The 27,153-nt window shown below is 33.0% G+C and overlaps 1 protein-coding gene across 3 annotated transcripts in view; it reads left to right on the top strand.

Moving 5' to 3' along the window:
- LOC128989814 (teneurin-a-like) overlaps positions 1–27,153 on the top strand; it is an 880,316-nt gene that overhangs the window by 320,124 nt on the left and 533,039 nt on the right. For all 3 annotated transcript variants that reach the window (XM_054411875.1, XM_054411876.1, XM_054411874.1), the window contains exon 8: positions 19,392–19,457. In XM_054411875.1, coding sequence (XP_054267850.1) covers positions 19,392–19,457 — 66 coding nt within the window. The remainder of the gene's footprint in view (positions 1–19,391; positions 19,458–27,153) is intronic.

Raw genomic sequence — 27,153 nt, 5'->3', positions numbered from 1 at the left:
AACTAGTTGATTGTTCAAACCCTTAGCGTCTTAAAATAAAAATTCTTGATATGCAAGAACATTAAGATTTTAACTTTTTAATGATTTCTTTCCTAGACGTTTCCACTTCATTAGGCTGCTGTTGAACAGTTGCCATTTTTTAAATCCACACTGCTCGGTATTATTTTCAAGTTTTAGGGCACATAGTTTAATGTTTTGCATACCGTATATTGGGACAATCCAGTGTTATCAACCACCATTGGTATTTTTATGAATGCATTTCTGATGCACAAAGAGAATATTTGACCTGGAATACAAACATTTTGTGAAAAGAGGTTAAGCAAACAAAAATCAACAATGCATTCAACCTCTGCATATTGTACAGTCTTTTCATTGTAAATCGTTGCACAGTAAGGTAAGTTTATTACGTTTTGTATTCTGATAATAAATAATCGCTCTATTTTAAACTTGGATCTAAGGTTAGTGACGTAAATATAATATTCGGAAAACGCATGGATCAAAATATTATCATACTATGTTCACATACACATTTAAAACAAATAATTTTACATTCCAGATTGATAATTTGATCGTTTATTTTGAAAATTACTTATAATATTCTTAGTCAAAATTTTCCTTTGCATGTATAATATTCCTGTAAAGAAAATTTTCGTTGTCACAGCTTATTAGTTTCTTAAATACCCCATAGCACAAAAAAAAACCAAGCCAAGTAAATTAACAAATCGTAATCTAGGTATGCTATGATTTTACAAAAGTACCTACTACTGAAACTAGAAAACACATTTATAACTATGCTGCTCGTTAAAATCAAAGATTTGAAGTTTTCTATCCCATTTAGTACTTAAAAAATTCAATATACATAGCTTAAAATATAATTATTTGGTTGTTTCATACATTGTGCAATGCAGCTATATGGTATTGAACCGATGCAACGTTTCCCTGTTGTCAAAATTCAAGATGGTGTTATCTTTAAAAATATTTCAACGTAGCTGGGTTTCTCTTCATTTTTTGTCTGATCTTAATCGTACGTATTTATTGAAAACTCAACTACGACTCTGCTTATTGTTTTTTCGTTAATATGTATTTTATTTAGTTTTTTGTCTGATTTTACTGTGTTAAATGTAAACTCATTGATATTTTAAGTTTTTTGTAAAGTAATAGTCCACACCCTCACCTTGTTACCATGTAACTCGATCTTTGTTACACAGCATCATTAATTACCAGCCAATCTAATTACTAATTGCATCTGGGTATAAACTGACATTTAAAAAAGATAAATTATTTCTTCTCATTTCAGTTTTCCAAAGTTAGTACGTTTATTTTACCAACCAAAAGTTGTTATTCAAATATTATTCAAATATCATTAATTCCTCTATTACTAGAAAATCAATATGTTTTAGTGAGCTCCGTTCTCTTCACCACCCTCTTACTGGCCTTTATAGGTAAGGGGGGAAAGTAGAGAGTATAGAGAGTGCAATGCTGGCTAGAGAGGCCGTCTAGACACTACTGTCCCCAGCTATCGATTACACGAGGTCGTAGAGAGTATAGAGAGTGCAATGCTGGTAGGAGAGGCCGTCTAGACACTACTGTCCCCAGCTATCGATTACACGAGGTCGTAGAGAGTATAGAGAGTGCATTGCTGGTAGGAGAGGCCGTCTAGACACTACTGTCCCCAGCTATCGATTACACGAGGTCGTAGAGAGTATAGAGAGTGCAATGCTGGTAGGAGAGGCCGTCTAGACACTACTGTCCCCAGCTATCGATTACACGAGGTCGTAGAGAGTATAGAGAGTGCATTGCTGGCTAGAGAGGCCGTCTAGACACTACTGTCCCCAGCTATCGATTACACGAGGTCGTAGAGAGTATAGAAAATGCATTGCTGGCTAGAGAGGCCGTCTAGACACTACTGTCCCCAGCTATCGATTACACGAGGTCGTAGAGATTATAGAGAGTGCAATGCTGGCAAGAGAGGCCGTCTAGACACTACTGTCCCCAGCTATCGATTACACGAGGTCGTAGAGATTATAGAGAGTGCAATGCTGGCAAGAGAGGCCGTCTAGACACTACTGTCCCCAGCTATCGATTACACGAGGTCGTAGAGAGTATAGAGAGTGCAATGCTGGCAAGAGAGGCCGTCTAGACACTACTGTCCCCAGCTATCGATTACACGAGGTCGTAGAGAGTATAGAGAGTGCAATGCTGGCAAGAGAGGCCGTCTAGACACTACTGTCCCCAGCTATCGATTACACGAGGTCGTAGAGAGTATAGTGAGTGCAATGCTGGCAAGAGAGGCCGTCTAGACACTACTGTCCCCAGCTATCGATTACACGAGGTCGTAGAGAGTATAGAGAGTGCAATGCTGGCAAGAGAGGCCGTCTAGACACTACTGTCCCCAGCTATCGATTACACGAGGTCGAAGCACATTCCTGCCTATGTCGTTGAAATAATTCTTTACTGAGGGGTGACTTGAATTAAACTGTAAAAAATATTTTAATTTCACGGAAGAGGGGACTTAACTTTGTGTTTGACAGAATATCTGGGGGCTGTCGAAACGCTTTACACCGAGTTAAAAAGCGATATCACAAGAGGTTCTTGTGAACGGTCCCTACTACTTTTACGTGGTGAGAGTTCTTAAGTTGAAAACAATTGTGTAACATATTAAAGAGTTTCTTTTAGTGGGTAGAGGGAATAAATCATTCCTTGAGTAAAATATATCCCCTTTAAAATTTTCCTACTTATTTGATGAGTTTGTAATGATGGTGGTGGGGGGTGGGAGGAATTTCTGTAGTTTACCAAGATTATTAGTTTCTGTTATTTCTGCTACTGGATTTTTTATGCTACTGTATCAATAAAAAAACTTTATTTGAAACCTAGAGAAAACGATTAGTTTACTAATAACTCTTCATAATTTGTGAACGTATGCATCGTGGTGTATATAATTATGTCATATTGTTAAAGATGGTTAAATTATTACCAAACAGTGTTAAACGAATAACTCTCTGCATTATGCGGACAGAAGTATACTTCAACCGTTTTGGCTGATCCTTAGTGTGATAAGTCGACAATGTATTATGTTTAATCTACTGTTTTTACCATAGAGTATGCGATAAGAGTTAATTCATGGTTCGTAGTTTCGATGAAAACTGTATTTTCTTTCATAACCTACCAATATAACCCTTTGTTTCCGCAATAGCTACCCGCAGAATTTTCAATATATATTTTACCTTGGCTGCAATGATAGTCCCATGCATTTGTTCTTTAAAAATATAATGCTTATTTTCCTATTTGCTGATGCTAAAACCCCTAATCGGTCCCGGGGTTGGAGCGTAGGCCAGTCAATGTCAACATTGTTCACGTTATTGCTGTCTGCGCCCTTTGCTATGTTAATGTGTGTTTATTTAGGTTATGGCGTCGCCGTTTCAGTGAAGTTGCACGTAATCAAATACGGTGGTATTACATTGGCCCGGTTTAAAATGGTTAAACATTGTGTTTTAGAGCGAATCCTTCCTTAAATACACTGGAGCTTTATTGTGGTTTGTCAGGAAACTTGTTTAGTTACTCTAAATATTAAATCCTTCACAACGAACGATTGTACATATTTTATAGTATATTTCGTATCTAGGGCCGAAAATGAGATTTTGCCGGATCGAGATAGTTTTTGAAAACGATAAAGCTGGAAAACGATTTCGATCCGTGGTACGAACGCTATGTTTCACCACACTATACCCTGTTACCACTATTCACCACAATAATAATGCACGCTGATAGTCAACACAACTACAACTTTAAGGTTTTGTGAAGAAATAATTTGAGGAATCAGCAAAAATAATAATAAATAGTTGCTAGGCATCGGTGACAATAAAACAATTCTAATGCAATGCTATGGGTACTGATTGTGTATTTAATGCATTCATGTTTTAAATAAGTAAGCAGGCAGCTTATTTTGTGGCCCTAGAGATGGAAGGAAAGACCTGCTCGGTCCCAAAATAACGATCACAGTTGGCATGGCCAGCAAAACGTAACTGTCAGCCACTAATTAGCAGAAAACTATGTATTTGATAACTAATGTTATTTAAAAAGGTAGTCAAATTTGGCATTTTAAGAAGATATATTAGTGAAAATCTAACCACTTATTCTGCAGGTTTGCTGTGGAGGGGATATTTATTATCTAGAGAAACTTTCTCTATACAAATTTATAGTTATATAGTCATTGTTACTGTCAATATTTTTTTGCACCTTGTTGTATATTTATTCTATTATAAAATCTAAAGCCTTTTTGATCTGTGTGTGCAAAGTCTAAAAAACCACAAAGTCAATAGTGAGCACATAATCCACTTTAGGATACAAATATTCCTGATGTAATCTGTTGGGAAAATAGAGTAAAATTTTAAAAATATAATCTCGTGTGAATTGCCAGTGATCCGTTTGCCCAGTTTGTGGATTTGGACATTTCGCAACAGACTAGTAAACCCTCTGTTGATACCTATTGCATATTTATTTACTTATATTTCATCTTTAAGCAGGTGCAAAACATATTTTAATAATTTGGTAATTAAAACCATACGTATTGACTGAAATATAGTAGTAGTAGAGACAATATCCCATTGAGAAACTTTAGTTTTATGAAGTCCTACGAGAGGTTCTGACCTGTAAGTACCTGTTCAAAAAATTTTTAGATTAGGAAAAAATTTTTATAATATCTTTTTGTTTGAAGCCTACTTTCAATGCTAAATTGAAAACTCTAATTAATACTGACATTTCTTATAATATTTTTGTAAAATCTGAAAATGTTTTGCTTAAAGATAAATGTCATTCGTCGATTTCTGCAAAGTGTTTCTCCTTTATCTTTGGTTGGAATTTACAGATAGGGATATTTACTTATATTTCTAGAACAAATTCAATCTTTTACAAATAATTTGATAATAAATTGCGTTACTTTAATGTTATAATTTTTAGGCTGGTAAAATTTGCATGTCAATAATTATGGACGAAATCAAGTGTAATCTTATATATTACAACACTTTTGCAAAACTTAGGACAGCTAGCCTAATCATACTACTGGACCGAATTACACGCGGGTTGTATCAAAAGAAAGGTTATCGGTCCTATATTTGCAGGTTTTATTTGTATTTTGTAATTATTTATGTTATTTGGGTCGAAAATGGAAATTAAACTTCTATTGTGGAGATATAAAATGTGACCAAATTTATAACTTACGACAGCCACCCTGACCATACTACCAGACCGATTTACTCGCGGGTTGTACCTAAAGAAATGTTATCGGTCCTATATATGCAGGTTTTATTTGTATTTTGAGAAAATGTATGTTATAATTGGGTGAAAAATGGAAATTTAACTTTTAAGTTTTGGCCAGAGTTGTGCACCTTATTAAAAAAGTAAAAGGAAAAAGTAATTATGATAACCTAGGGGAACCTAAATAATCCAATAAAATTTCTCAATTAAAAAACAAATGTATACAAATCAAAATCTATCAATATAATTTATCAATTTATCGTAATCAATTGAACTACGTTCTTTTGATATTTAAATTTTGCTAATTCTTTAATGATTAAACTGACATGTCTTATTGATATTAGTGCATATACGTTGTAAGTGCAAAAATAAAATTTGCCTCAACACCTGTTGCAATACAAGAGTCTAAACGGTCTAAACGAAGACTTATATGTCGGTGATATAAGTATTACTCTGTTAAACCTATTTCAATATACCTATTAAATCGATATACAAAAACTGGAATAGTGTTATCGATTCCTTTAGTCTGAGAAAATATTACTATTCCAACCCTTGCTACAAATTTGCAATAGAAGTATAGTTGGAACAACTAAAACTCAATAGTTATATGTGCAACTAGTGAGCAAAGTGAGCAATTGACTCACTCGAGAGAAAAACTTACTCACGAGCCGTAGGCGAGTAATGGTTTATCGAGTGAGGCAATTGTACTTTGTACTCGAGTTGCACATTATATTTTTCCTACAGTTACCATAAAACAAATAAATTGGTAAAGAAACGTAACATATTTTTACACAGAAGTAAACTTTTAATATGACATTTAATGATACAACAGTACAACAGCTGACCAGCTGATTTACAGCCAGTGCTGCCAACGTATTTCGCGCGCATACGACCTTGTCTGCATGTAGCTGCGCGTAGCTCACTATTTCGTGCCTTCACGTTGCAAATCTGGAGTGGGACAAAGTAATTAGAGTGAGAAAATGTTAACATTGTCTCACTGGTGAGCGAATTGGCCACTTTGCTTTCTCAAATCAGTGAGAGAACATGTACATTGTTAGGTAACTGTAGGAAAAATACATTATTTATTTCAAAGGGAAACTATTACTTCATTTTTTTGTCCACTTAGTCAAAATCATTCAGTATCATTGTATTAAATGATGTAGTAAAGTAGACAATGATTATGAATGACTCGATTTCGTCCAGTTTAATTCCTGAGCCAGTCAGTTCCAGTTCCAAGCACGGTGGTTGTTGTTTGAGTTTGTTAAGCCGCAGGCGTCCGTCCACTCTGTATTTATTCTTCTCTTCATTTGTACAATGTAAATTTGTATGTTTTATGATTGTTACATCGTATTACGTTAACACTTTCATATATGTAATATATTAAATTTTATTCAAATTGGGTACCTAAAATTAATAATAACATTAATGTTTTAAGGTTTTGTGATTAAATTAACAGAATAATTTATACAGGTTTTGCGAAAATTGTACTGTTACGTTATGTAATTTACTACATACATTGTTAGCTACAAATTATAACCATAATATATTCTTCATAGAATCTATATAATTAATACACTAACACAAAATTTGTCCCTTGAACTCCTCTGTCAATAACCGATTTTATCCATTGACGTCTCATTGGAAAGAACGTGTCACGTAGATTTGCAAACTGACCTCAAATTAAAAAAAATCCCATTGACTTTGCCTCAGTGTCTTTCAAAGTTCCCATGTTACCGTTATGCTGAAAATATAATGTATACAATATGATCAGCTGGATAATTTAATTGCTGTTAATATTTATGTTGCAATTCAAGGAAATGCGTCATACAAAAATTAAATCTCACCATTCTTACTGACCTGGTTGAAATTAAATATTTACTCTTTTCAAGACCTTAAGGTAATAAGAACAATTTTTTCTTTATAAAAAATGACTGAAATTCTTAAAATTACTGCTGGCGACAAGGGTGGTACCATGCACGAACCTTTTAGTTGACTCTTAAACTGATTGTAAATATGACTGTTATTAGTTTTTAAATAACTTTGCAATTACTCAAATTTGAGCAACATGTACACAAGTTAATAATAAATATATACTAACCAAAGTTTTTATTGAAGAATAAAAATATTTTTTCGCCATACTTCACTCTACTGTAAATAAACTTACATGTCTTTCATTTTACTATCGACAAAACTAATTTTAATATTTAAATTCCACATGCCACAGTGTCTCTACTATAGTCGGTTTCAATTCAACGTATGGACGTATATTACATGCAATTACAGCGACAGCGCACCCACTATAACCTAAACAAACATGTATTAACATAGCAAAGGCAGAGCTCAGCGATATTGTCCAGTATGGCTGACGGAGCGTTTCGCCGCCTCTGTGACACTTATTTAGACTCTCGTAATGAAAAGCGAACTTCCAGTTAATGACCTTAAGGTTAGAAATAAACTGATGTACTCTATACACAATAATGTATAATCGAATACTGCATAAGAGGGGTTTAAATTACCCGTGAACATTAAACTAAGGTGATCAGTATAACCACTTACCTACCGAGCCTATATCGAATTGCTAATTAATCCAATTAACTGCCCTGAAAAAATGCTTGTGTAATATAACCAACTTGTACAATGTTAACTGATAAGCTATTTAATATATAGATTTTGATGTTATAAGTGTTATTTAAATATTTATGTCCTCAAAACACTCTTTAGTTCATGAATATATTTTGGAAATATACTAATAATTAAAAAGGCTAAAAGCGAGTTCACTCCCCGTGTATACACTGTCCACATATCGGAAGGGCGTGTGCGACGATACGTCATGCTGCCTATCTAACCCAAGAGACGGATAACCTCAGTCCATTAAGTAATAAGAACTTTCATCGTTTTAAAATATCATAAATATAAACTAATCTAATAATCTAAAATATGACGTTAACAATAGATATTACTAATAGATTTCTGAATTCAGAAAATATAAAATTGTTGACCTTTAGAATACGTTCATAAGTCTTTATCTTCGGATCAACTCAAAGATAACATTTATTTTAATGATATTAATCTTGCTTACCTAAACTTTGTGGTTATAATCTGTTTTGGCATTATAATGCATTCTTGTAACATAACGTTTCAGTATTGTAGATAGAACTCCTCGCAGAATTTATCACCACATACGAATCAGTAGAGAAACATTAGAACCTAATTGGAATAATTGGAACCCTCTGTAAACAAATTTAAAGATTTAAAACGCCCTAGCTTACATGCATAGGTTTAGAACATTCTGCAAGCGAAGAGGAAAACAAACAGAACACGGCCGAACGCCTGCGGCTGCCCAACTCAAACATGGCGGGCAGTTGGGTTGGTAACTTACTACCACTTATCAGCACAGTTACCATTTGATTCGCAAGTCCTATGTTCGGAATCTGAGGTGTAATACCAACGGGTTTTCAGTGGTTCTATATAAATAATTCAATTATAAAAATTACCCCAATAACTTTATACATCTACAGTAAGTTTCAAATTTTAGTAATCCATAATTTCTTACCATAATTAATTATGTATTATTGAGTATTTCTTAGTTGTATTTTGGGTTTTGTTATTTATTTGGCTTTTCATCAAATACTAGTTGCTCGCTGTACCCGTGTTTCGCAACGGGGAGATGAATAATGTGGTATTTTCCATATACTACACGAAATCACATTCACCATTGATTTGAATGAAGCCCCAACTCTATGTCTTAGTTTGATAAAATATCATTTTTGATTTCTGTTGAGGAGAAATTCCTTGGTCTACCTACCACATAAGTTCAGTTGAAAAGATATACTTGCCTACATGTTATTAAAAAAAGACACTTTACTTACCCTATATTAAACTTTTATAGATAGCTATAAAACGTCTTAAATAATCTTACATACTATGCCATAGCGGAAATTGATAATAGTTATTTATTCAATGCCATTGACGGAAAACTGCTAATTTTAATACGTTATCAGTGAAAGAAAGCTACATGTAGATAAAGAAGAGGCTTACGCACGAAAATATTTGCTAAACAAATAAACCTGTCATACGAAATGTTTACCTTTATGAAATTTCCATAGACAGGTCTCTATTTAGCGATATGAGAGATTTTACAAAAACTAGTCAGCTTCAATAACCTCCGGTCTTCCATTAATAACAACGAACGCTAAAGCTTTGTGTTATCTGACAGGTAACAAACACATGTCCGAATCGTTTAAGCCTAATCTGAGATTATCAATGCTACAAACGATCACTTCTCTGACACACTAGATATTTTTTTAATTTATGTTCGCTACTTTCTAGATTGTAGAACATTTTACTGAACCAAACGGTTTTAGTAGAGGAAACTACCCAATTCCCAAAACAGCTGCCTTTACCTGAGAGACTTGTATTTTTCTCTATCTAGGGTTCAAAGTAAGCTTAATACTAACGAGTCAAGGAATTAACACAAAGATGGTGAATTGGTCATTGTCATTTGTACCCAGTTACCTATGGTTTAAGGCCACTACGCCAGAAATGCCTCATTGTAATTATTAATAGCACTTAAACATTTTAAAATGATAACAATGGCACAAAACAATTGCCTACACACACATTACAATTACAAATTAATATTTACATTGTTAACAATTAATTTAATATCATAATGTCTTTGAAATCAAGTAATTCATTGATAGTATCAAGGGTGTTGCTAACTGCAATTTATTTATATCCGTACAAATCTTGCCTTAGATTTACGAGTGAAGGAAAACGTAAATAGTTCATTGACGACAATTGGTAACTTATAATGTATATATATATATTGTATAATATATACAATATATTAATACTAATATTGGTATTTGATAAAATTTAATAAGCTGCTTGATAACTGATGAAAAAATTACATGAACTTCGCTTTTATGGAAGAACTGAAATCTTGATTGGTAAAAAATGAATATTTGCTTGGACCTATTGCCTTTTTTATGAAATACTAAACGGATGCCGCATCCTTTCAAATTTCAACAAAAAGGTATTTTTTATCTTAACACCATATTCCGTAAAATATATCAGAGTCTGGTGCGGTTGTTGAATTTGTTTATTACAATGCAATTGTTGATGAATATGTGTTATTTGCCACCAGTGTCATTTGCCACCACTCTAGGATTTGTGTCATTTGCCACCACTTTATACCTGGCTGGGAGAGTCATCAGCCCCAACCCTAGTCCGTGGGTCATCACTCCTCTAGGCACCGGCCGATGGACCAAGGAATACATATAATTCACACTATCACCCTCTCTTGCAACATTTTTATGGTAACAATTCCAACACTCTCTCTAGGAGTAGGGAAATACATGACGGAAACGCTCATTCCTATCTGTGGTTTTGTAGTGTGTTACGACATAGTTAGTGCTGTTCTCACCAAGTTTTACAAAGTGTTAGTCTAATTTATTTATTTATTAATTTGCTTAAAACGTTCATAATGATTTGCAAATCTACATGAATTAAGCTTTCCAATGACCCACTAATTAATAAATCGGTCCAGTAGAACTCTAGATTTAGTTGTACAAAGATTTTCAAAGTTGAATTATATATAAGTAGATGCATATTGCACAAGAATTACATCACAGTTAAATGAATCTTTAATACAAACTATATCTAAAGCAACTAAATAAAAATGTAAACTACGTAGGCCTACTAAATAAAACCACATTCAATCAACAAATTAATTTAGACGATAGACGGACTTGGTTAACATAAATGTTTTTAGTTGCTTAATTTTAAGAAGTTATCAGGCATAATTTTACACAACATAATACCGACATATGAAGGATTCTTTCCAAAGAACTTCAAGATAACTTATGATAACCAAACACAGTTTTTAGGTCTGTTGTTTATCCCAAAACTGTTACATGAAAATAACGTCTCAAAGGAATAATTTCAATATATTTTATGATCTTTTTAGAATGTAGATGTAATTTTAAAACATTTATAATTTATTCTTTGCACTTTTTCTCCAAACTTACTCGTTTAGGAGCTATATCATGCTCAATGTAACCAAAAGCTACTTTAATCTAAATTGTAAAACTCCTTTACGTAGCTTCATAGAAAAAATTAAACTGAAAACATTTTTAAAATTACAGTCAAAAATCGTCATAAAATACAAGGTGTCCGATAAGAAATTTTTAAGTTAAATATTGAAAATATCAGACTTTAAAGGAAGAGATTTAATATTTTTGAATGTCATAAGATAGTAGTTGAAATTCCCCATATAATGTTTTCTCTAAATCGAATAGTTTCTGAGATTGCAAAGGTGGTACATTTAAGTTCTTCACCCTGTATATTCGCAGAATACTAAAGAAACTGCGTCTTTTCAAGTATTTTATTTGGATTTAATCTCATTGATGCGTTGTATACTGTGCCAAATGTTATTTTTGTATTATTTATCTAATCTTAGGCCATGTAAGGAATATTCAAATAGCTTAAAAACCTTAACATAGATAGGCCTATTAACTTGCGATTATGTGATTTTGGACTCAAAATGTGCGTTTTCTTTTGCCGAACAAGATGGTAAAATTAATTTTCACAATTTACAGTTGTAACTAGAGTTATAAACATTTATTTAATATCCAAAAAATTATAAGTACATCGACATGGTTATGACTCATAGGAACGGCCACGGCGGGAATTCCAGGAACTGACCCTACTGGTGGCAAATGACACTGGTGGCAAACGACACTGGTGGCAAATAGTAGGACACCATTGTGGATGCCACTTTAAGATAATGATTAGTAGGCCACCGATATTTGAAAAGTCAAACAAACATTTTTTCCGTGATTAATAATTTGCTTTTAAAGTTTTGTTGTGATGATAACTTGTTTAATGTTACCGCTTATGTTTTTTTTAACAATAGGTCATTTACTAACCTAAAGCATCATCAGTTACAATAAACGGAGCAAAACCATTAACAGTTTTAACTTAATATCATAACTGATAAATACAAATATAATCATCCAGAAAGGAATGCGAAATCACTTGAAGAAAACGTGAGTGTTGTAGCTACAAACGTCGTAAAATAAAGGACTTGGCGGGAAACGTTCGAGAGAAGTAACAGATGTTTCTGGATATGAGCCAATGTTGTTAAATGGCAAAGCAATATGTTACTACTGTGTTATTATTCATATGTTCTACATTGGTTAAATGTAGCATTTTAGTTTCAAATCTTCTCTTCAGTGCTTTTATTTGTATTAAAGAATTAACAAAAGATTGAGTTCAAAATAAGTTATCAAAAGGTAATTTTTCCCGATAATTCAGTCATTGACTAATTTAATCGTGTATTTGTAAGCTGTGTAGCCCGTTTCTCATCAGCACCCTCTTGAAAGTGATAGCATCTAAGAGTAGTTGTAGAGTAATAGCAAAACTGAACAAAATAATTAGTTTACTTACTAATTATTTTGTTTATACGAAAATCTTACAATAAATTAAAAATATCCTTCCGCATATTTGACAGCCCAGCTGCATATTTGATTACGGCTACCGTATATTTCTAAAAACATAAATAATCTTGCCACACATTGTATAATCATAACACGCATATTTTACAGTAATTAAAATAACTTACTGCATATCAGTCACATAATCAGAAACATACTGTAGTCTATATTTTAAAATCTCCCCATATTTGATGGATGCAGACTAAACAGACCAGAAACCTGGTACAATTTCCATTTTACAACTTTTGCAATTCCATGAAGTCAAAAGTGAAGGTTTTTGTGTTAGCTGTCATCATGACTGTGTGTGAGATTAAATATTTATATTTAAAAAGCTTTCTTCCATTAGGCTCAGTGAGATATAAATTGATACGTCCAACTGAGTTGATAGAACATGTCTCTGTTGCCAGTTTAACTTTATTCGTGGGCTTTATGATTTGTATTTTACTATAAAACACTCAACTCTCACTTACTTGTATCGGTGGGTAACTATTGCAGTTTTGATATACGCGGTCCAAACCAGAAAATTCTATTTAAAACAACATTGCTTTCTAGGAAACGCGGAATAAAACAGGATTTTGTTTTACTCTGCAGGTACAGTAAGATATCGGTGCAAATTTTTACCATTATATATCCAGTAATCAATACCAGTCTCTAAAAAAACTTAGAAAATACAAAAATATGATAAGGTCAACTGCCATTGCTAATGTCTTCCCTTGAATGCACTTGAAGAATCTTCAAGTGAATGTCCATTGCCCAAAAACACTTCAGGTTGTTCCTAAAGTAGAACCATCTAATTACTACAAATATCGTTGTAGATGTGGTTTTTTAAGTGAGGATGATTGGAGAACAGGTGTCTCTTACTTTTACATTTTGTTCAAAACAGTCGACGGGTGATCGGATGACCCTAGGTTTCCGAAGAAACTTTGGTGTCACAACCAAAGACGTAAAAAACGCGGTCTTGGCGAGAAGTATTTCAACAACTAAAGACGGTTTCCTGGATTGTTCCTATGGGTTTAGTTTTGGTTTTTGTTTTACTAAGTGTGAGACCCACAATGTTCCATTTTGACTTCTAGATTTAACTTTCCCACTTAATAAGAACAAAAATAGATGGAACTGCATTTTGAGAAACATAATGGTATTTAAGTTTACTTTTTATCCAATGTATTTGTTAATTCCTAGATAATTATCACTGAAAAAGCTCACAAGGTTTTACAATGAACGCCTAAGACAGTTAACGTAGACTACAATAAATAAAATAATACAAGAACCAATGGAGTGACACTGGCAAATGCCAATGACCTCTCGTATTTTCCGATATAAACTCCTGAGGAAAGCTGGTGCCTTAGGCGAGTCTGTGTACACAAGACATTATTGCCTTGACTTACCTTCCCTACCTTTCTCAGGTCACGAGTACAGCAGACCAATGAAGCAACTAAAACGTCGGTTCCAGTTCAATTTAATAATTAATTTGGTTATCTGTTAAACTTTAAAGAATACGTGGTTTCTTCGTCTCTGCCTGGGTTTTCTGGGTGAACAAACCACTACTGGGTAACAGGCCTGAGATAAAAAATATGGTAGATTGTTTCTTAACAGACCAACTGAATATAGAATTTACATCCATAAAACCCAAACAAGCTGCTCCACGTAATAGCAATATTGATTGGTATTCATGCAAACAAAATGAAAGAAATAATATACAACTCCTTGCCTTTTTTTAGACATTTTGACAAATCAAAATAAATTGTTTGTGTCTTTTGTGTTTTCTACGCTAATTACATTTTTTACGTCTTGAAAAGAAAGGGTCCAAATCCAGGTTTGCTACGATCTAAAGTCAATCTTTTTGTTAGGCATATATGGCATAGTTCATTTATTTTCTGATGACAAATGAAATTTGGGTCTCTCTTAAAAGCGTCTTTTTATTTTTATTTTAAATGACTTTTTACTATAGAACAAAACGAAAACTATTCCAAAATAAGAAATCTAACTGTTAGTTTCCTACCATAAACGAATAATTTATCTCAGTTTCATTATCTATATTTTATTTTCCTAATTATTTTAGTGTTCATATTCAATGTAGCAACAAACAAAGATTAATCCAATTAAGAATTCCAAGTTTTTGTTTCCAGCACAAACCAATACTTTACCCCAGTTTTCAAACTAAAGTTACGTCGTGTGCTTTTATCTGAAAGCAAAGCTAATTTCTATGTGAGATGTAACAAGTTCACCAACTAGAACAGCGGCGCCGCCCCTCGCATGCTCCAGTATAGAACGAGATTAAAGGGAGTGTGGAAGGATAATCATATTGGAGTGGCTACATTGAACTTTTATGTTTGATAATGGAAGTCACATGGCTGTTTTAACTTATAACACCATTACTCTAATGCAGTATTGGGTTAACTATATTAGGTGGCCAACAATGGAAAATTGGGGTTAGTCACTTCATAATATAATTCAATGAACCAATATGAACTAAAGCAAATATTTGGAAACACTTTATATGTTTTAAATTAGTTTGTAACTAGGTTGTTTTTTTTTACTTGACAATAGTGATTTTTGGTATGAGGATGAACATAGTAATTACATTAGATTGATATCCATATATAAACCCCAAAGTACCCATGAACTTTTGAGAAAACTACAAGTCACACCCTCATAAACTTATACTTAAAATGTCTGTTATGAAGAGAAACCTTGTGGAAAACTATCCATTATTTCATAAATTGCCCTTTAAAGTCGTATTTCCTTTCTAAAGGAAACTTTCCACATACCTAATGTTAAAAATACCTAAGCTGTAATTATTTGTATGTTATTCTTTTTAATTTATTACCTTATTAAAATCAGGTGTGATTATTTGTTTGTATTACTGTATTCTGCTTTCTTAATTTCAGCTTTTATTTACTTAACTTAACCAATCATTAGTTTTATTTATACTTAATACTTATGAATTCAAACGGGGTTAAACCCATGGGTAATGCTAGTATTAAACAAACGGCAATTACCAACATTGAATATTCGTATACAGTGGTTAAAGCAAGAAATTAATGTAACATTAGGGGTTTTCTTTTCGCTGGCTTAGTCAGAAACAAAAAGATATGTAAAAACCGACTAAACTCTTTGGAAGTTCACAAGACGTACCTAAAGGGGATTTTAAGAACACTAATAGGCCTATGAGTTGGTAGATTTTACGATTTTCCTTTGTGTAAGATTTCAGCATTGACTGTTAAGAGGTTTTTTTTTGTCAGCCACGAAAAACACCCAGAAACTATCGTTATTCCCTCTTTAAGGTACTGACCGAGTAAAAAATACTGCATAATTTTTACCTAATTCGTCATCTAAAGATTAACTACATTTCTTCAGTTCTTGTCATTATTTGTTCAGCTTAAGAGCCGGAATATTTATTTTGTAAATTTTTAATTTTCCTTATTACTAACGAATATAGCGCACATCCTAAATTCACCCTAAAATGTAAGGAAATCATTAAGTCAACATTACGACTGAAGCGTAGCCAGACATGGATCTTGCACCTGAACAAGCTTTAGATTTACATTAAGATAAGGCCTACCGAAAGTAAATTTTAATATTTAAAATAATTGGACTGCTTATCAGTTTAACTTAGCTTACTCATAATTTAAGGAAAATATTAACATCATTTTTATAGAAATATAAGAATTGTCAAACAGTTATTATCTGACAATACCTTTAGTCTGAATCTATGGAAGTAAAATCTTTGCACCCGGATATTGTTTTGACTATGATGGTCCAGTCGATGGGTTCGATTTTAAATATTTATATTTTAAAAGCTTTGTTCCACCAGCTTAAATAGGGATCTCTCATATGAGCGAATGAATATGCATCAGGTATCAAACAAATGTGGTCATTCACTAGTCTGTCGCAAAATGTCCAATCCCACAAACTGGTTAAACGGATCACCGGCTTTTAAAAGTAAAGTAAGTTTAAAACATTTTACTCTATTTTCACAACAGGTGTGATCATGAATGTTGCCATACAAAGGCACAAGATATAAATATCATTAACGAACACGTGTATCTTACAAAGTATAAACCACACTATTTACATTAAACCCCCAGAATATAACAATATAAGTTTTGCAAGGCATATACAGCAGGACTAGCAGAATACCCGTCCTTCTTACGGGGTTGGCGTAAAAGTATAAAATGCTTATTGCAGTTATACTTGTGCTTTGCGTTTGCAATGGGAGCGTTTTACCTCTCTACAACAGCTAAGCGAGTGTAACTTTAGGAGACTTTATTTTAAGAGAGGCATGGGACTCGCAATGTATACTCATAAGGTTAACATGGGAAACTCTAGAGCCACTGGGGCGGAGCCCGAACGGATTTTTGAGATAAGAATATGTCTATATGTTAATCGGAAATGTGAGCTATCATCATACCAAATGTCAACCCAATTTGACGAATAGTTAAGGGGGATTGTACTTCAAACAAACAAACAAACAAACAAACATATAAACAAACAAACACACAAACTTTCACATTTATAATTTTAGTATGATAACTTTGATACAACAGCTAGGTTCTCTTGCATTGGAAGGAAACAAATGATTGATTCTTCTTTACTTCAAAAGGCCAATTACTTATATCGATTCATTTAAAATATAATGGAGAATGGAATATTATATGAACTGGGTGTGACCACGCCCGGCCACGTGACTTCTTTGTTCTTTAGTCTTAGGGTGGATCATCCCCAACAGAAGCATGAATTAATCGTAAAAATTGTATTACATTTACATATATAAAGCAGCGTTTTTTAGAATAACCCAATACGCCATATGCGCTAAAGTAACTCAATATTTCAAGTCATTTGTATTAAAACCACCCTTTGAGGGAGATCTAAAGGAGATATCCTTAGTAATCAATAATAGTGTTACCAAAGTCGGATGAGAAGTTTACTTTCAACGATAAAAACAGTGGTTGAATCCACAAGGTACCTTTACTTTGAATTATTTATGTACAATTTGAGGAATGTCTTGTTAAGTGCGCCCTGTAAATTTCACTCTAACAAAGAGACAAACATTTATAAAATTGGTAAACTTAACGTTTAATGACATTAACAGAACGCACATGCATATGTTTCTGACTTTACAATTGTATGCCAGGTAAATTCGCGGTATTCAAAGATAGTGGCCCTTTTTGGAAAGTATATTTTCTGATGTTTGGGCACACAAAAAATAAACTATATGTGCACTAACGCAGTCAAAGCCTACCGGGCATAGCAAACAGACACAAGCTTCAGATTTTACGGTACTTTCCTGTTAAAGGGAACATTCATTATTATCGATGATTTATTTTCGATATATCGATATTTTTGTTTCACTTCACGATTGGTATTCCTTCTGTTTTAATATCTTCAAACGCATTTAAATTACAAACTAGGAACTAACCTTGTTTAGGCAAAAATAATAGCCTATATATTGGATTAGGATAAGAAACTATTCTAAACTAACCTAAAATAACTAACCAAACATGCTGTATAGGCTAAGTTACCGTTTCAATATTCAATTTGATAACAGAAAAGGCATATGGGGAATAGGCTATCAAACGGAATTTTGAAAATTTACAGCAAGTTTGGTTGGTTAGGTTAGTTTAGAACAGTTTCATTTCAATATAATATTTTTTTAATTGTTTGTTGATACTGAACAATATTTATTTACTCTATCCTATATCGTACTTGTCAGCTGACATGTTTCAATTTGTTACTATCAATATATCGGATGGAAAACAAAAATATCGATATATCGAAAAGAAATCATCGATAATAATGAATGTTCCCTTTATCAGGAAAGTACCGATTTTACAATAGGGTAAAATGTCTACTTAGAGAACCCAAAGTAAATCACTGAACTTAACAAAAGTTGTTGGGAAACGTTGTCCTCACTGAAACGGTTAGGAATTGACCCGGAATACCACAACTTTGATGTAACAAGCAAGACAAACGGGAGTGAAATACCAGCTTGGATTGTTTTCCTGCTGCCGCATAACGTAAAAGTTGTATTTAACTTTTGAAATTGAATTTGTACGAGCTATTGATGTAACACCAACTAAATTTTAATCAAACTGTTTAAGGTTTGGCGATTAGTTAAGAGGAGCTATATTGATTTTATAGTTAAAGAATATGACCTTTAGAGAAAGGAATGCTTCAATCAAAGAAGATGCCGTGTATTTAGAGTCTAATAATGTTTATTTTCTTACAGTAAAGGTAAAGGTAAAGGTACTGTAAAGGTACTCTTACAGTAAAGGTACTCTTACAGTAAAGGTACTGTAAAGGTACTCTTACAGTAAAGGTACTCTTACAGTAAAGGTACTGTAAAGGTACTGTAAAGGTACTTACAGTGTGTTATAGAGTGCCAACTACCGAGTCCAAACATCACTAATAGATCAGTACTTTACCTACAAAAATCAATAATTATTGTAGTTGTTATATTACTACAACACCTATACTATAAACCTATACACTGCTATGCATCTTTTAAGACGATTCTTAGTAGGCTACTAAACGTAACAGAAGGTACAAACATAGACTAAAACTAGCCACGAGGCTTTTAGTGGCATATAATATTTGCATGATTACAAACATCTTGGTTAAACCTTTTTCTTGTTTCAGTGAGCTACGATGATTGTCCGGATGAGCTGAAACAAGAGAAGTCAAGGAAGGAATACAACAATAAAGGTAAGTCTGAATTGTTTGCGAGTATAGGAAAAAATATTAATTATACAGGGTGTCCCGGAACTCTCTACCAATATTTTAGGGCATTGTTCCTGGGTAAGAAACATATCTAAATATCATATTTAAATTGTCCGGAAGTCCTTAGTTACTCAGATAGCCGCCATTTTGTTTTTTTCACTTATTAATTTTTTTCTGAAAATTGGTTAAACATACGAAGTTGAAACTTTGCAGTTTTCGTAGTTTTAGTTATGGTAGTTTTAGTGATACGTGACCGCCGGATATTAGTTGCAGCGCATGCTGAAAGCGGTCACGTATCACTAAAACTGCCATATCTCAGTTAATACTCGTCCGATCTTAAAGATTAAGGTGTCGATCGATTTTTAATAAAATTGCCTTAAAAAAGTTATTCTTGTACAATTTTTGTAACATCAACGGTTTTCGAGTAATTTAAGAAACAAAACTTTAAACAGCCGCCATTTTTTTTTATGAATTTTAAAAATCGTCATAATTTTTTTATAGCTTTGTCTATTTGTCATAAATGTTTGTGCAAAGTTTCAACTTCGTATGTTGAACCAATTTTCAGAAAAAAATTAATAAGTGATAAAAACAGAATGGCGGCTATCTGAGTAACTAAGGACTTCCGGACAATTTAAATATGATATTTAGATATGTTTCTTACCCAGGAACAATGCCCTAAAATATTGGTGGAGAGTTCCGGGACACCCTGTATATTTAGGTATTGTAATGAATTGTAAAAATTTCTGTTTTTGCGGAGGTGCTACATGGAACTAACCTGTCTAGCTTCGCATATGGACTTAACATTTAGGTTGACTAAAAAACAATAATTAAGGCATTTTTAATGATTTTGTTTAGAGAAATATCTACATTATTTTCCTTACAGCAAGAGCCAAGGGCATAAGTACAAAAGTTACAAATTGTTCTTCTTACAAAACACTGCCACCCTTAAGGCAAACTAAGCCACGGAAAGGTGAGTTACAAAACAGTTTAAATACCTTGATAGAGCTTCATGCTCAATTACATTGACGCCAGATGGCACTGTCGCAGGAATCGAACCGGAAACACAATTCAGACCCTGTCGACTTCCGCTTCCTACGTAGGCGCAATAATTCCCCCTTTGTTAAGCATTATGCGAAGGGAAAACTGAATTCGTTACAAATGTAATATTGAACGGATTGATGTTGAAATATGACTCGTGTCTCCCTCCGTATCTTGATTTATAACTCGATAACGCAGCAAAGATTCTTGGAAACTCAATCCTGCATTTCATCATTTGATTTGTTACTTTATGCATATGGAATATTACGCCTTCTTGTGTGTTAGAAAAATCGTATATATGGAAAATCAGTAGTTTTGTCTGCTTATATAGCCTATATTGAATCTTGATTCGTATCAGGATGTCATTATGAGTTAAAATTAGAAGCTGCAATAATTATTTATATGATTTTTTTATTGAAAAAATTTTGCAAACATGTAGATTTTTACGTCGTTATTTAAAAAAGTTCCTCGTAATTAAATTAGTAGACCATAAACAGTTATGGCAATTTAAATGATTCTAAGAAATAAATAATTATTCTAAGCTAACTTACTTGTAGTTTCAAACCTATAAACTTCTCCCCTTTATCTAAGTCTTAGTAAAATATAATAAACACTGAAAATAATTTATAAACAAGTTAACAACATATTAAATAGGTTACGTTTCTTACATCTTGCCAAGACGATCCGATACATTTGGTAAATTTAAGGTAAATTAGATATAAAACTACAGAAGCTAACTGGATGGTTGTAAAAATTACACAGTAGCCCTCTTTGGCTACGCAGGACGCATCTCAGTGCAGGCTAACTGGACAGATAATTTCTTAATAAACCATTGTGATCAAAACGGTTTTTAACAATACTGATTTATCTAATCACCATCCTCATTTTAAAAAGGAATTAAATACTAAACACAAATGCAAACGCGTACTTAGGAACGGGAGCGTGTGATTCATAAGAGTCAATTTTCAGATAGGTTACTTAATAAAATGTTATTCCAGCCAGGTTGACGCAATGTCTGGTTGAAACATACTATTATTTATTATTGCTAATCTAAGGATACAAATTAGAAACAGAGGTAAATTACAAATTAGTAGGCTGATGAAAGGCTGATGAGGTAGGATGATGAAGTTTTAATAAACTTAACTTGACGAATATCACTTATTGGAGTTTTCCTTAAAGGTCATCTTTCATGTTTGTAAAATACAGTTTAAACTGGACTTGATATATAATTGTAAAACAACGTATTGTTTTAATTTACCTTTCAGTTCATTATGGTGGAAATAAAGTGTAGGGAATATGACTAGTCTAGGAAAACCCTTGATTTTCATTTCCGGCCGAACATAGCCGGTTAAAACGATGTCTTACCAACATTTGTGTCCCGATTTAAGATTATCCAGATAAATTGAGCCTATTGTGTATATATTTATTATTGCTGTGTAAAGAATAACCAACATAAATCTACAACGCATTGATTTTGACCTTTTTATAGTATATTCTAGACCCATAAAATGTTAAAATATAGTTTCAACCTATTCAAAACTCTACTTAAAATGGCGAACACTAACTATTAATCCTATTCCCAATCCAGTAAACCATAAGGTGACAATGTGGTGTGAGGATGATACTAGCCACATAATATCAATCTGTCAGGAACACCATACCACCCCAATCTCGCACCTTTGCAATTTGTTCTAAATAATTACCCCTCCCCCCAACCTACCCTACACCATCAGTTATACCTTTGTCACCAGTAATAATTACCAATCAATCAAGCGGGGGGAATCACTAGAGTAATTAGCCTCGACATAAATCATTATTGAATTAAAAATCAATCAATAAATTGCGGAAGAGAAACATTTTTAGGTGGATATTGTGAAAATAAAAGGTTTTTTTCGCGACACTATGTTCTAAAAGCATCAATACTGTGTTTATGTGTCTAGGCTGTGTGTAGTTTTCATAGAGTTTTAACCAATTTGACATATTATTTAACATTTTATGTGCAATTGAGAAACTTATCTTAGAGTTTAGAGTTTCTTGAATGTTCTCAAGGGAAAAACAGAATATTGTTGTTTCTTAAAACATTTGCTTACAAGAAACGCAGGATGCTATTATGCTTAATGTGCTACTATAATATTTTTTCCACTTCAAGAGAAGGCAGTTAAGAAATTTTAGTTAAAACCACCTAATTTAATTTTTAGATACATAGAATATTAAGTTATAGTCTTAAAATACATCTTTAGGACGCCACAAAGAGCAGTGAATTGTATTTTTCAAGTGAAGAGACTGTACTCAAAAAAATGTTTTATAGATTTTGCTTTCATTTGACCCAACTATTGGATAATGTGTTAACGTAGTTCAAAGAAAAATAACATTTTTAAGCTAAATACTTTTCCATGCAAATAATAGAACCCTAAGTAACTAAAATTCATCTTGCCTATGTAATCTAATATATCTTGTGTTAGGTTAGTGTCTAGTTCAAATCGTTCTGACTATTTCCCTTCTGAACAGCATGTTATTAATATTAACAATCCCATCAACTGAGGTTGGTTTAAGGCTAAATCTACTTAATAGCCCAGTTAGAACTGGTATCAAAGTCCTAATGAGATGGTTCAGAGGAAGGTATCGTATAACTGAGTTACCTACGTGTCGTGAATGATACATCTGATGCTGAGATATGATTATGGTTATGATTGAAGTAACACCACAGCAGCACCCAACTGCTGTAGTAACTGTAATATGATTTACTGGGTAAATTATAACTCATAGTTTAATAACTTACTGATAAATGTAGGGATCCCCTTTTGGTGTATTGTATTGAGTACTAAACTGATGCAGATACAACATTTTATTTTAGGGGGCTAGCTAATTAGGAAAAAATGCTTAAGTAAAAATACTGCATAGTTCTTTTATAGATAGGCGAAACTCTATTTTAAGATATAATCTGTAACTTTTGGCAATCCCATTACCACGTAGAAAAGTCATTAGTGATTAAGATGTGAATCCGTACTCACAGTACAGATGTCCTGTGCTCAAACCACTAAACACAACCTCCCACCAATGCATAGAGATGCACTCAGTTTCTTTAAATTTGGTTAAACAAATAGCATACCTAGAAAATATGTAGTCAAAACTTTCACTTGGACACTATTTTTAAGTACGGCTAAATCTTACACATAGCTCCTTCCTAAATAAGGCTTCGCACAAAACTAAATGGTTAATGGCCTCCCTGCTCAAGACGAAGTGTGAAAATACCTGTTTTAAGTTTACGAAGTAAACCATTTTACTTCTTTATAAACATCGGTCTTAATTTACTAATTTCTTTTTATCTGTGTCAGTTTAACTCTAAAAGGTTAATAAGGTAAATATTAAAGTATCAAAAACTCCTTGTTTAGAAAAATTGTATGGATGAAATAACATGAATAATTGTTTATCTTTTACAAATCGACCTCTGTTTTTTTAACAATCAACTGACTTTACACATTTGAAACCGTTGTTAGTCTGACTGTAAAATATTTCCGTCCGTCTCTAATATCATTTTAACAATTTTACCTACGACCGTTTTTTAAAGTAGCCGTTTCAGTACAGTTCTTAGAATTGAAAAGTATCTCACAACAGCATTGTTTACTTTCATAACAGCATAGTATTACTCATAACAACACGGGTAACGGACCAATGAGGTTCAAGGATTGAGAGAGGAGAAGCAAAATTGTAATGATTCGAAATTCAACTAATCAGCTGTTCAGGCCAATTTAATTGTTAACACTATCTTTACGCAATCGTTGCGTAAACTACTATAATGATACATTCTGTTATAATAACATATTCTATTATCTTGTCAACTAAACTTAAAGTTATAATCAAATTTAAAGGGTAATTCTGAATAGGATTACTACCTTGTAATACCTAGCATGTTATTAAGTTGAAGGTAAAATCCCTTATTTTCGATCACCCTCTCAGGTTTAGCTCGCCACATAACAAGGGGGAGGGGGGGAGGGCCCGCTGTTTGCCTACTTCATTATCAAAGTCGATCAAGTTTCTTAATTTTCTCCTCAGGAAAATCTTGTCTCGTCTAAATTCCATCTCAATTGGTTTTGTAATAACATAAGCTGATCAAGAGGTAATAAATAAATAGCAATAGCTACTGCTGAGTGGGTTTACAGATCTATTGGTTACTGTGACAGTCTTTAGTCAAGAAGGCTCAATTTTGAATCTGGCCAATCAGCAATGGTCAGTTAAGACGATTAATAGAATAATAATCAATTTTAACTTCATTTTTCAAACGAAAGTTGTATTAAAAAGATGGTATTATGGTATTTTTATACATTTATAAATCTATTCACAAAAAATGTCAAAATATAATGATCAAATAAAAAAAAAATATGGGTACAAATTTTACAGAAACACTTTTATCACCTGGATATTGTTGAAACTGCACCGTATAACTTGATCTGTATTTTGTTTGAATACTTAAATTTTAAAAGCTTTGTTCCAGCTTAAATAGAGCTTTCAAATATGAGTGAATGAATATGTATCAGGTATCAACCAATAGTGGATATTCACTAGTCTGTTGCGAAACGTTCAATCCCACAAACTGGTTAAACGGATCACTGTTATTACACACTAAAATTTGTTTTCAACAGTTTACCGTATTTGTATAACATTACGTAATATTACATATTTGTTTGCCAGGTTTCAATATGCAATTGTAAATTTAATAACACAATGCTGATCAAGGAATTATTTAATAATAAGAAAAGTGCATACAATAGGACCTTTACATTCTGAAGGTGCATAGTATTCAGGATGATGTGTGCTTGGGTGAATGATTTATTGAAAATCTTAAGTTAAGGATGCACTAGGTATTACAAAGGTAATTTTACTTATTCAAAGCTTAGCAATTATTTAGTTTAGAACTGAATAAATTGATAGGTGTCTTATTCTTTTGGGACGCACTGTATTGTTTCTCTTCTCTTGTTGTGTTGTCTCTCCATTGTTTAACTTCTAAATATATTGACAAAATTGGTCTTCAATCTTGCCACTGAACAAGTATATGGTAGATCAAGAAACACCTGTCAGTCCTTTGAAGTTTGTAATACACTTTATTATGTAACATATAGTTATTTACCATTGCATCGTGAAGTGTAGGCCTACAACATGCGTATTTAAACCTAATGGTCACTCATACGTTCACTCAAACGTACTTAGAGTGTAGTGAAATGCCAGCTGTTTTAATGACCATGGTGATGTGAAACAAACCTTTTGATCAAGTACAGCTGTAGCTGTACCCAGTTTTGAACTATCAAAACTCGATTACTTTTCATCGGATCCAACCTGATACCTTTACCACAATTACCTTACACTTGGCGAACAGGACCAATAAAACTACTCAACCTCACTCACCTGACTCAATCCATCGAACACTGAAACACTGAAAGGGAGGGCATGTACCAGTATGCATTTATTCCAAAAGATTATTGTACTAAATAAATACTATTTATCCAGGGGTGAATGTCGTAGTAAAATAACAACTGTTTATGGGATGTACTAAGTATACATACGAAGCTATAACACTGTTACCCGACTCTACATAGCAAACTGTCTCATAAGTTGCTACAGCGAGCACAAATTGGACGACAAACAGTTAAGAGAGTTATGGAACCTGTTATTACTATGGAAACTAGTTACTATTTGACATTATAGCCGCAAAAAAAAAATGCTGAAGGTCAATATATTTTGAATTGTAGGCGTGTACTAAAGTATATTCCATTAGAGAAACTTTTTTAGACTGAAAATAAAAATATTTATCACCTTTTATATTTTATCTAAGGTGCAGGTAAAGACATCATGTAACATACAGTATATTTAATGTGAGTGGGACTTTTTTGTTGAAACATCATTTTAGTGGATAACATGACAACATTATCTAAACAAAGCAATGTTTAATTACCCTAAGATAATTTATTAAAAGCTTGAATAGGAAAAGGTATACAACGTAATCATGGTATGGTGAATTTATCCCTTGAAAGTGTTTTTTTAGCTATGGCCGCTATATTCGTATCGGTCAAAATTTAGATTTGATAAATATATTCTACAGACATGCTTATTTTTATTGGTAGGGGAAATGTTTCGTTACGTGGATATAACTAAGAAATAAAAACGAGCTAAGTCCGTTTTATTGGATTTCTTAAAAACCCACACACACTGCTCAAAGAAATAAATATCTATTGGAGTGTGTATTTTAACACACACAGATATGGTCGACTCGTAGGCATCAAATTCAGTTTCTCCGGTTATATACTGTCTGTGAATACGTAAGCTATTACATGTCGTATCAAAGGCACAAAACCTCGTCTGCAATCCCGGTTGTGACAGACGTATTTGTTAGAAGATGTTCCTATAACCGTTCTAACATATGCTTATAACCTCACACGGTTTTTATTGTAATTGTTTATACATTTTAGTAAGTAATGTTCCTCTATACACGCATTTTTCTTTTAACATATAGTAGAAGCAGGAAGTTATGTTCTTTTTTTAATGTAGCCTACATGTGAAAGAAGGTTTTTATAGCATTTCACACTTCTTTGATATACAGCATGCTGGAAACTGTACAACTGATTTGTACATTTAGGCTAATTTTAATTTT

The sequence above is a fragment of the Macrosteles quadrilineatus genome, unplaced genomic scaffold (assembly GCF_028750875.1).
Source record: "Macrosteles quadrilineatus isolate MER2022 unplaced genomic scaffold, UCM_ALF_1.0 Scaffold_3__2_contigs__length_128488019, whole genome shotgun sequence".
NCBI lineage: Eukaryota > Metazoa > Arthropoda > Insecta > Hemiptera > Cicadellidae > Macrosteles > Macrosteles quadrilineatus.
Note: the sequence above shows the minus strand (reverse complement) of the source record. Positions and strands in the feature narration are given on the sequence as shown.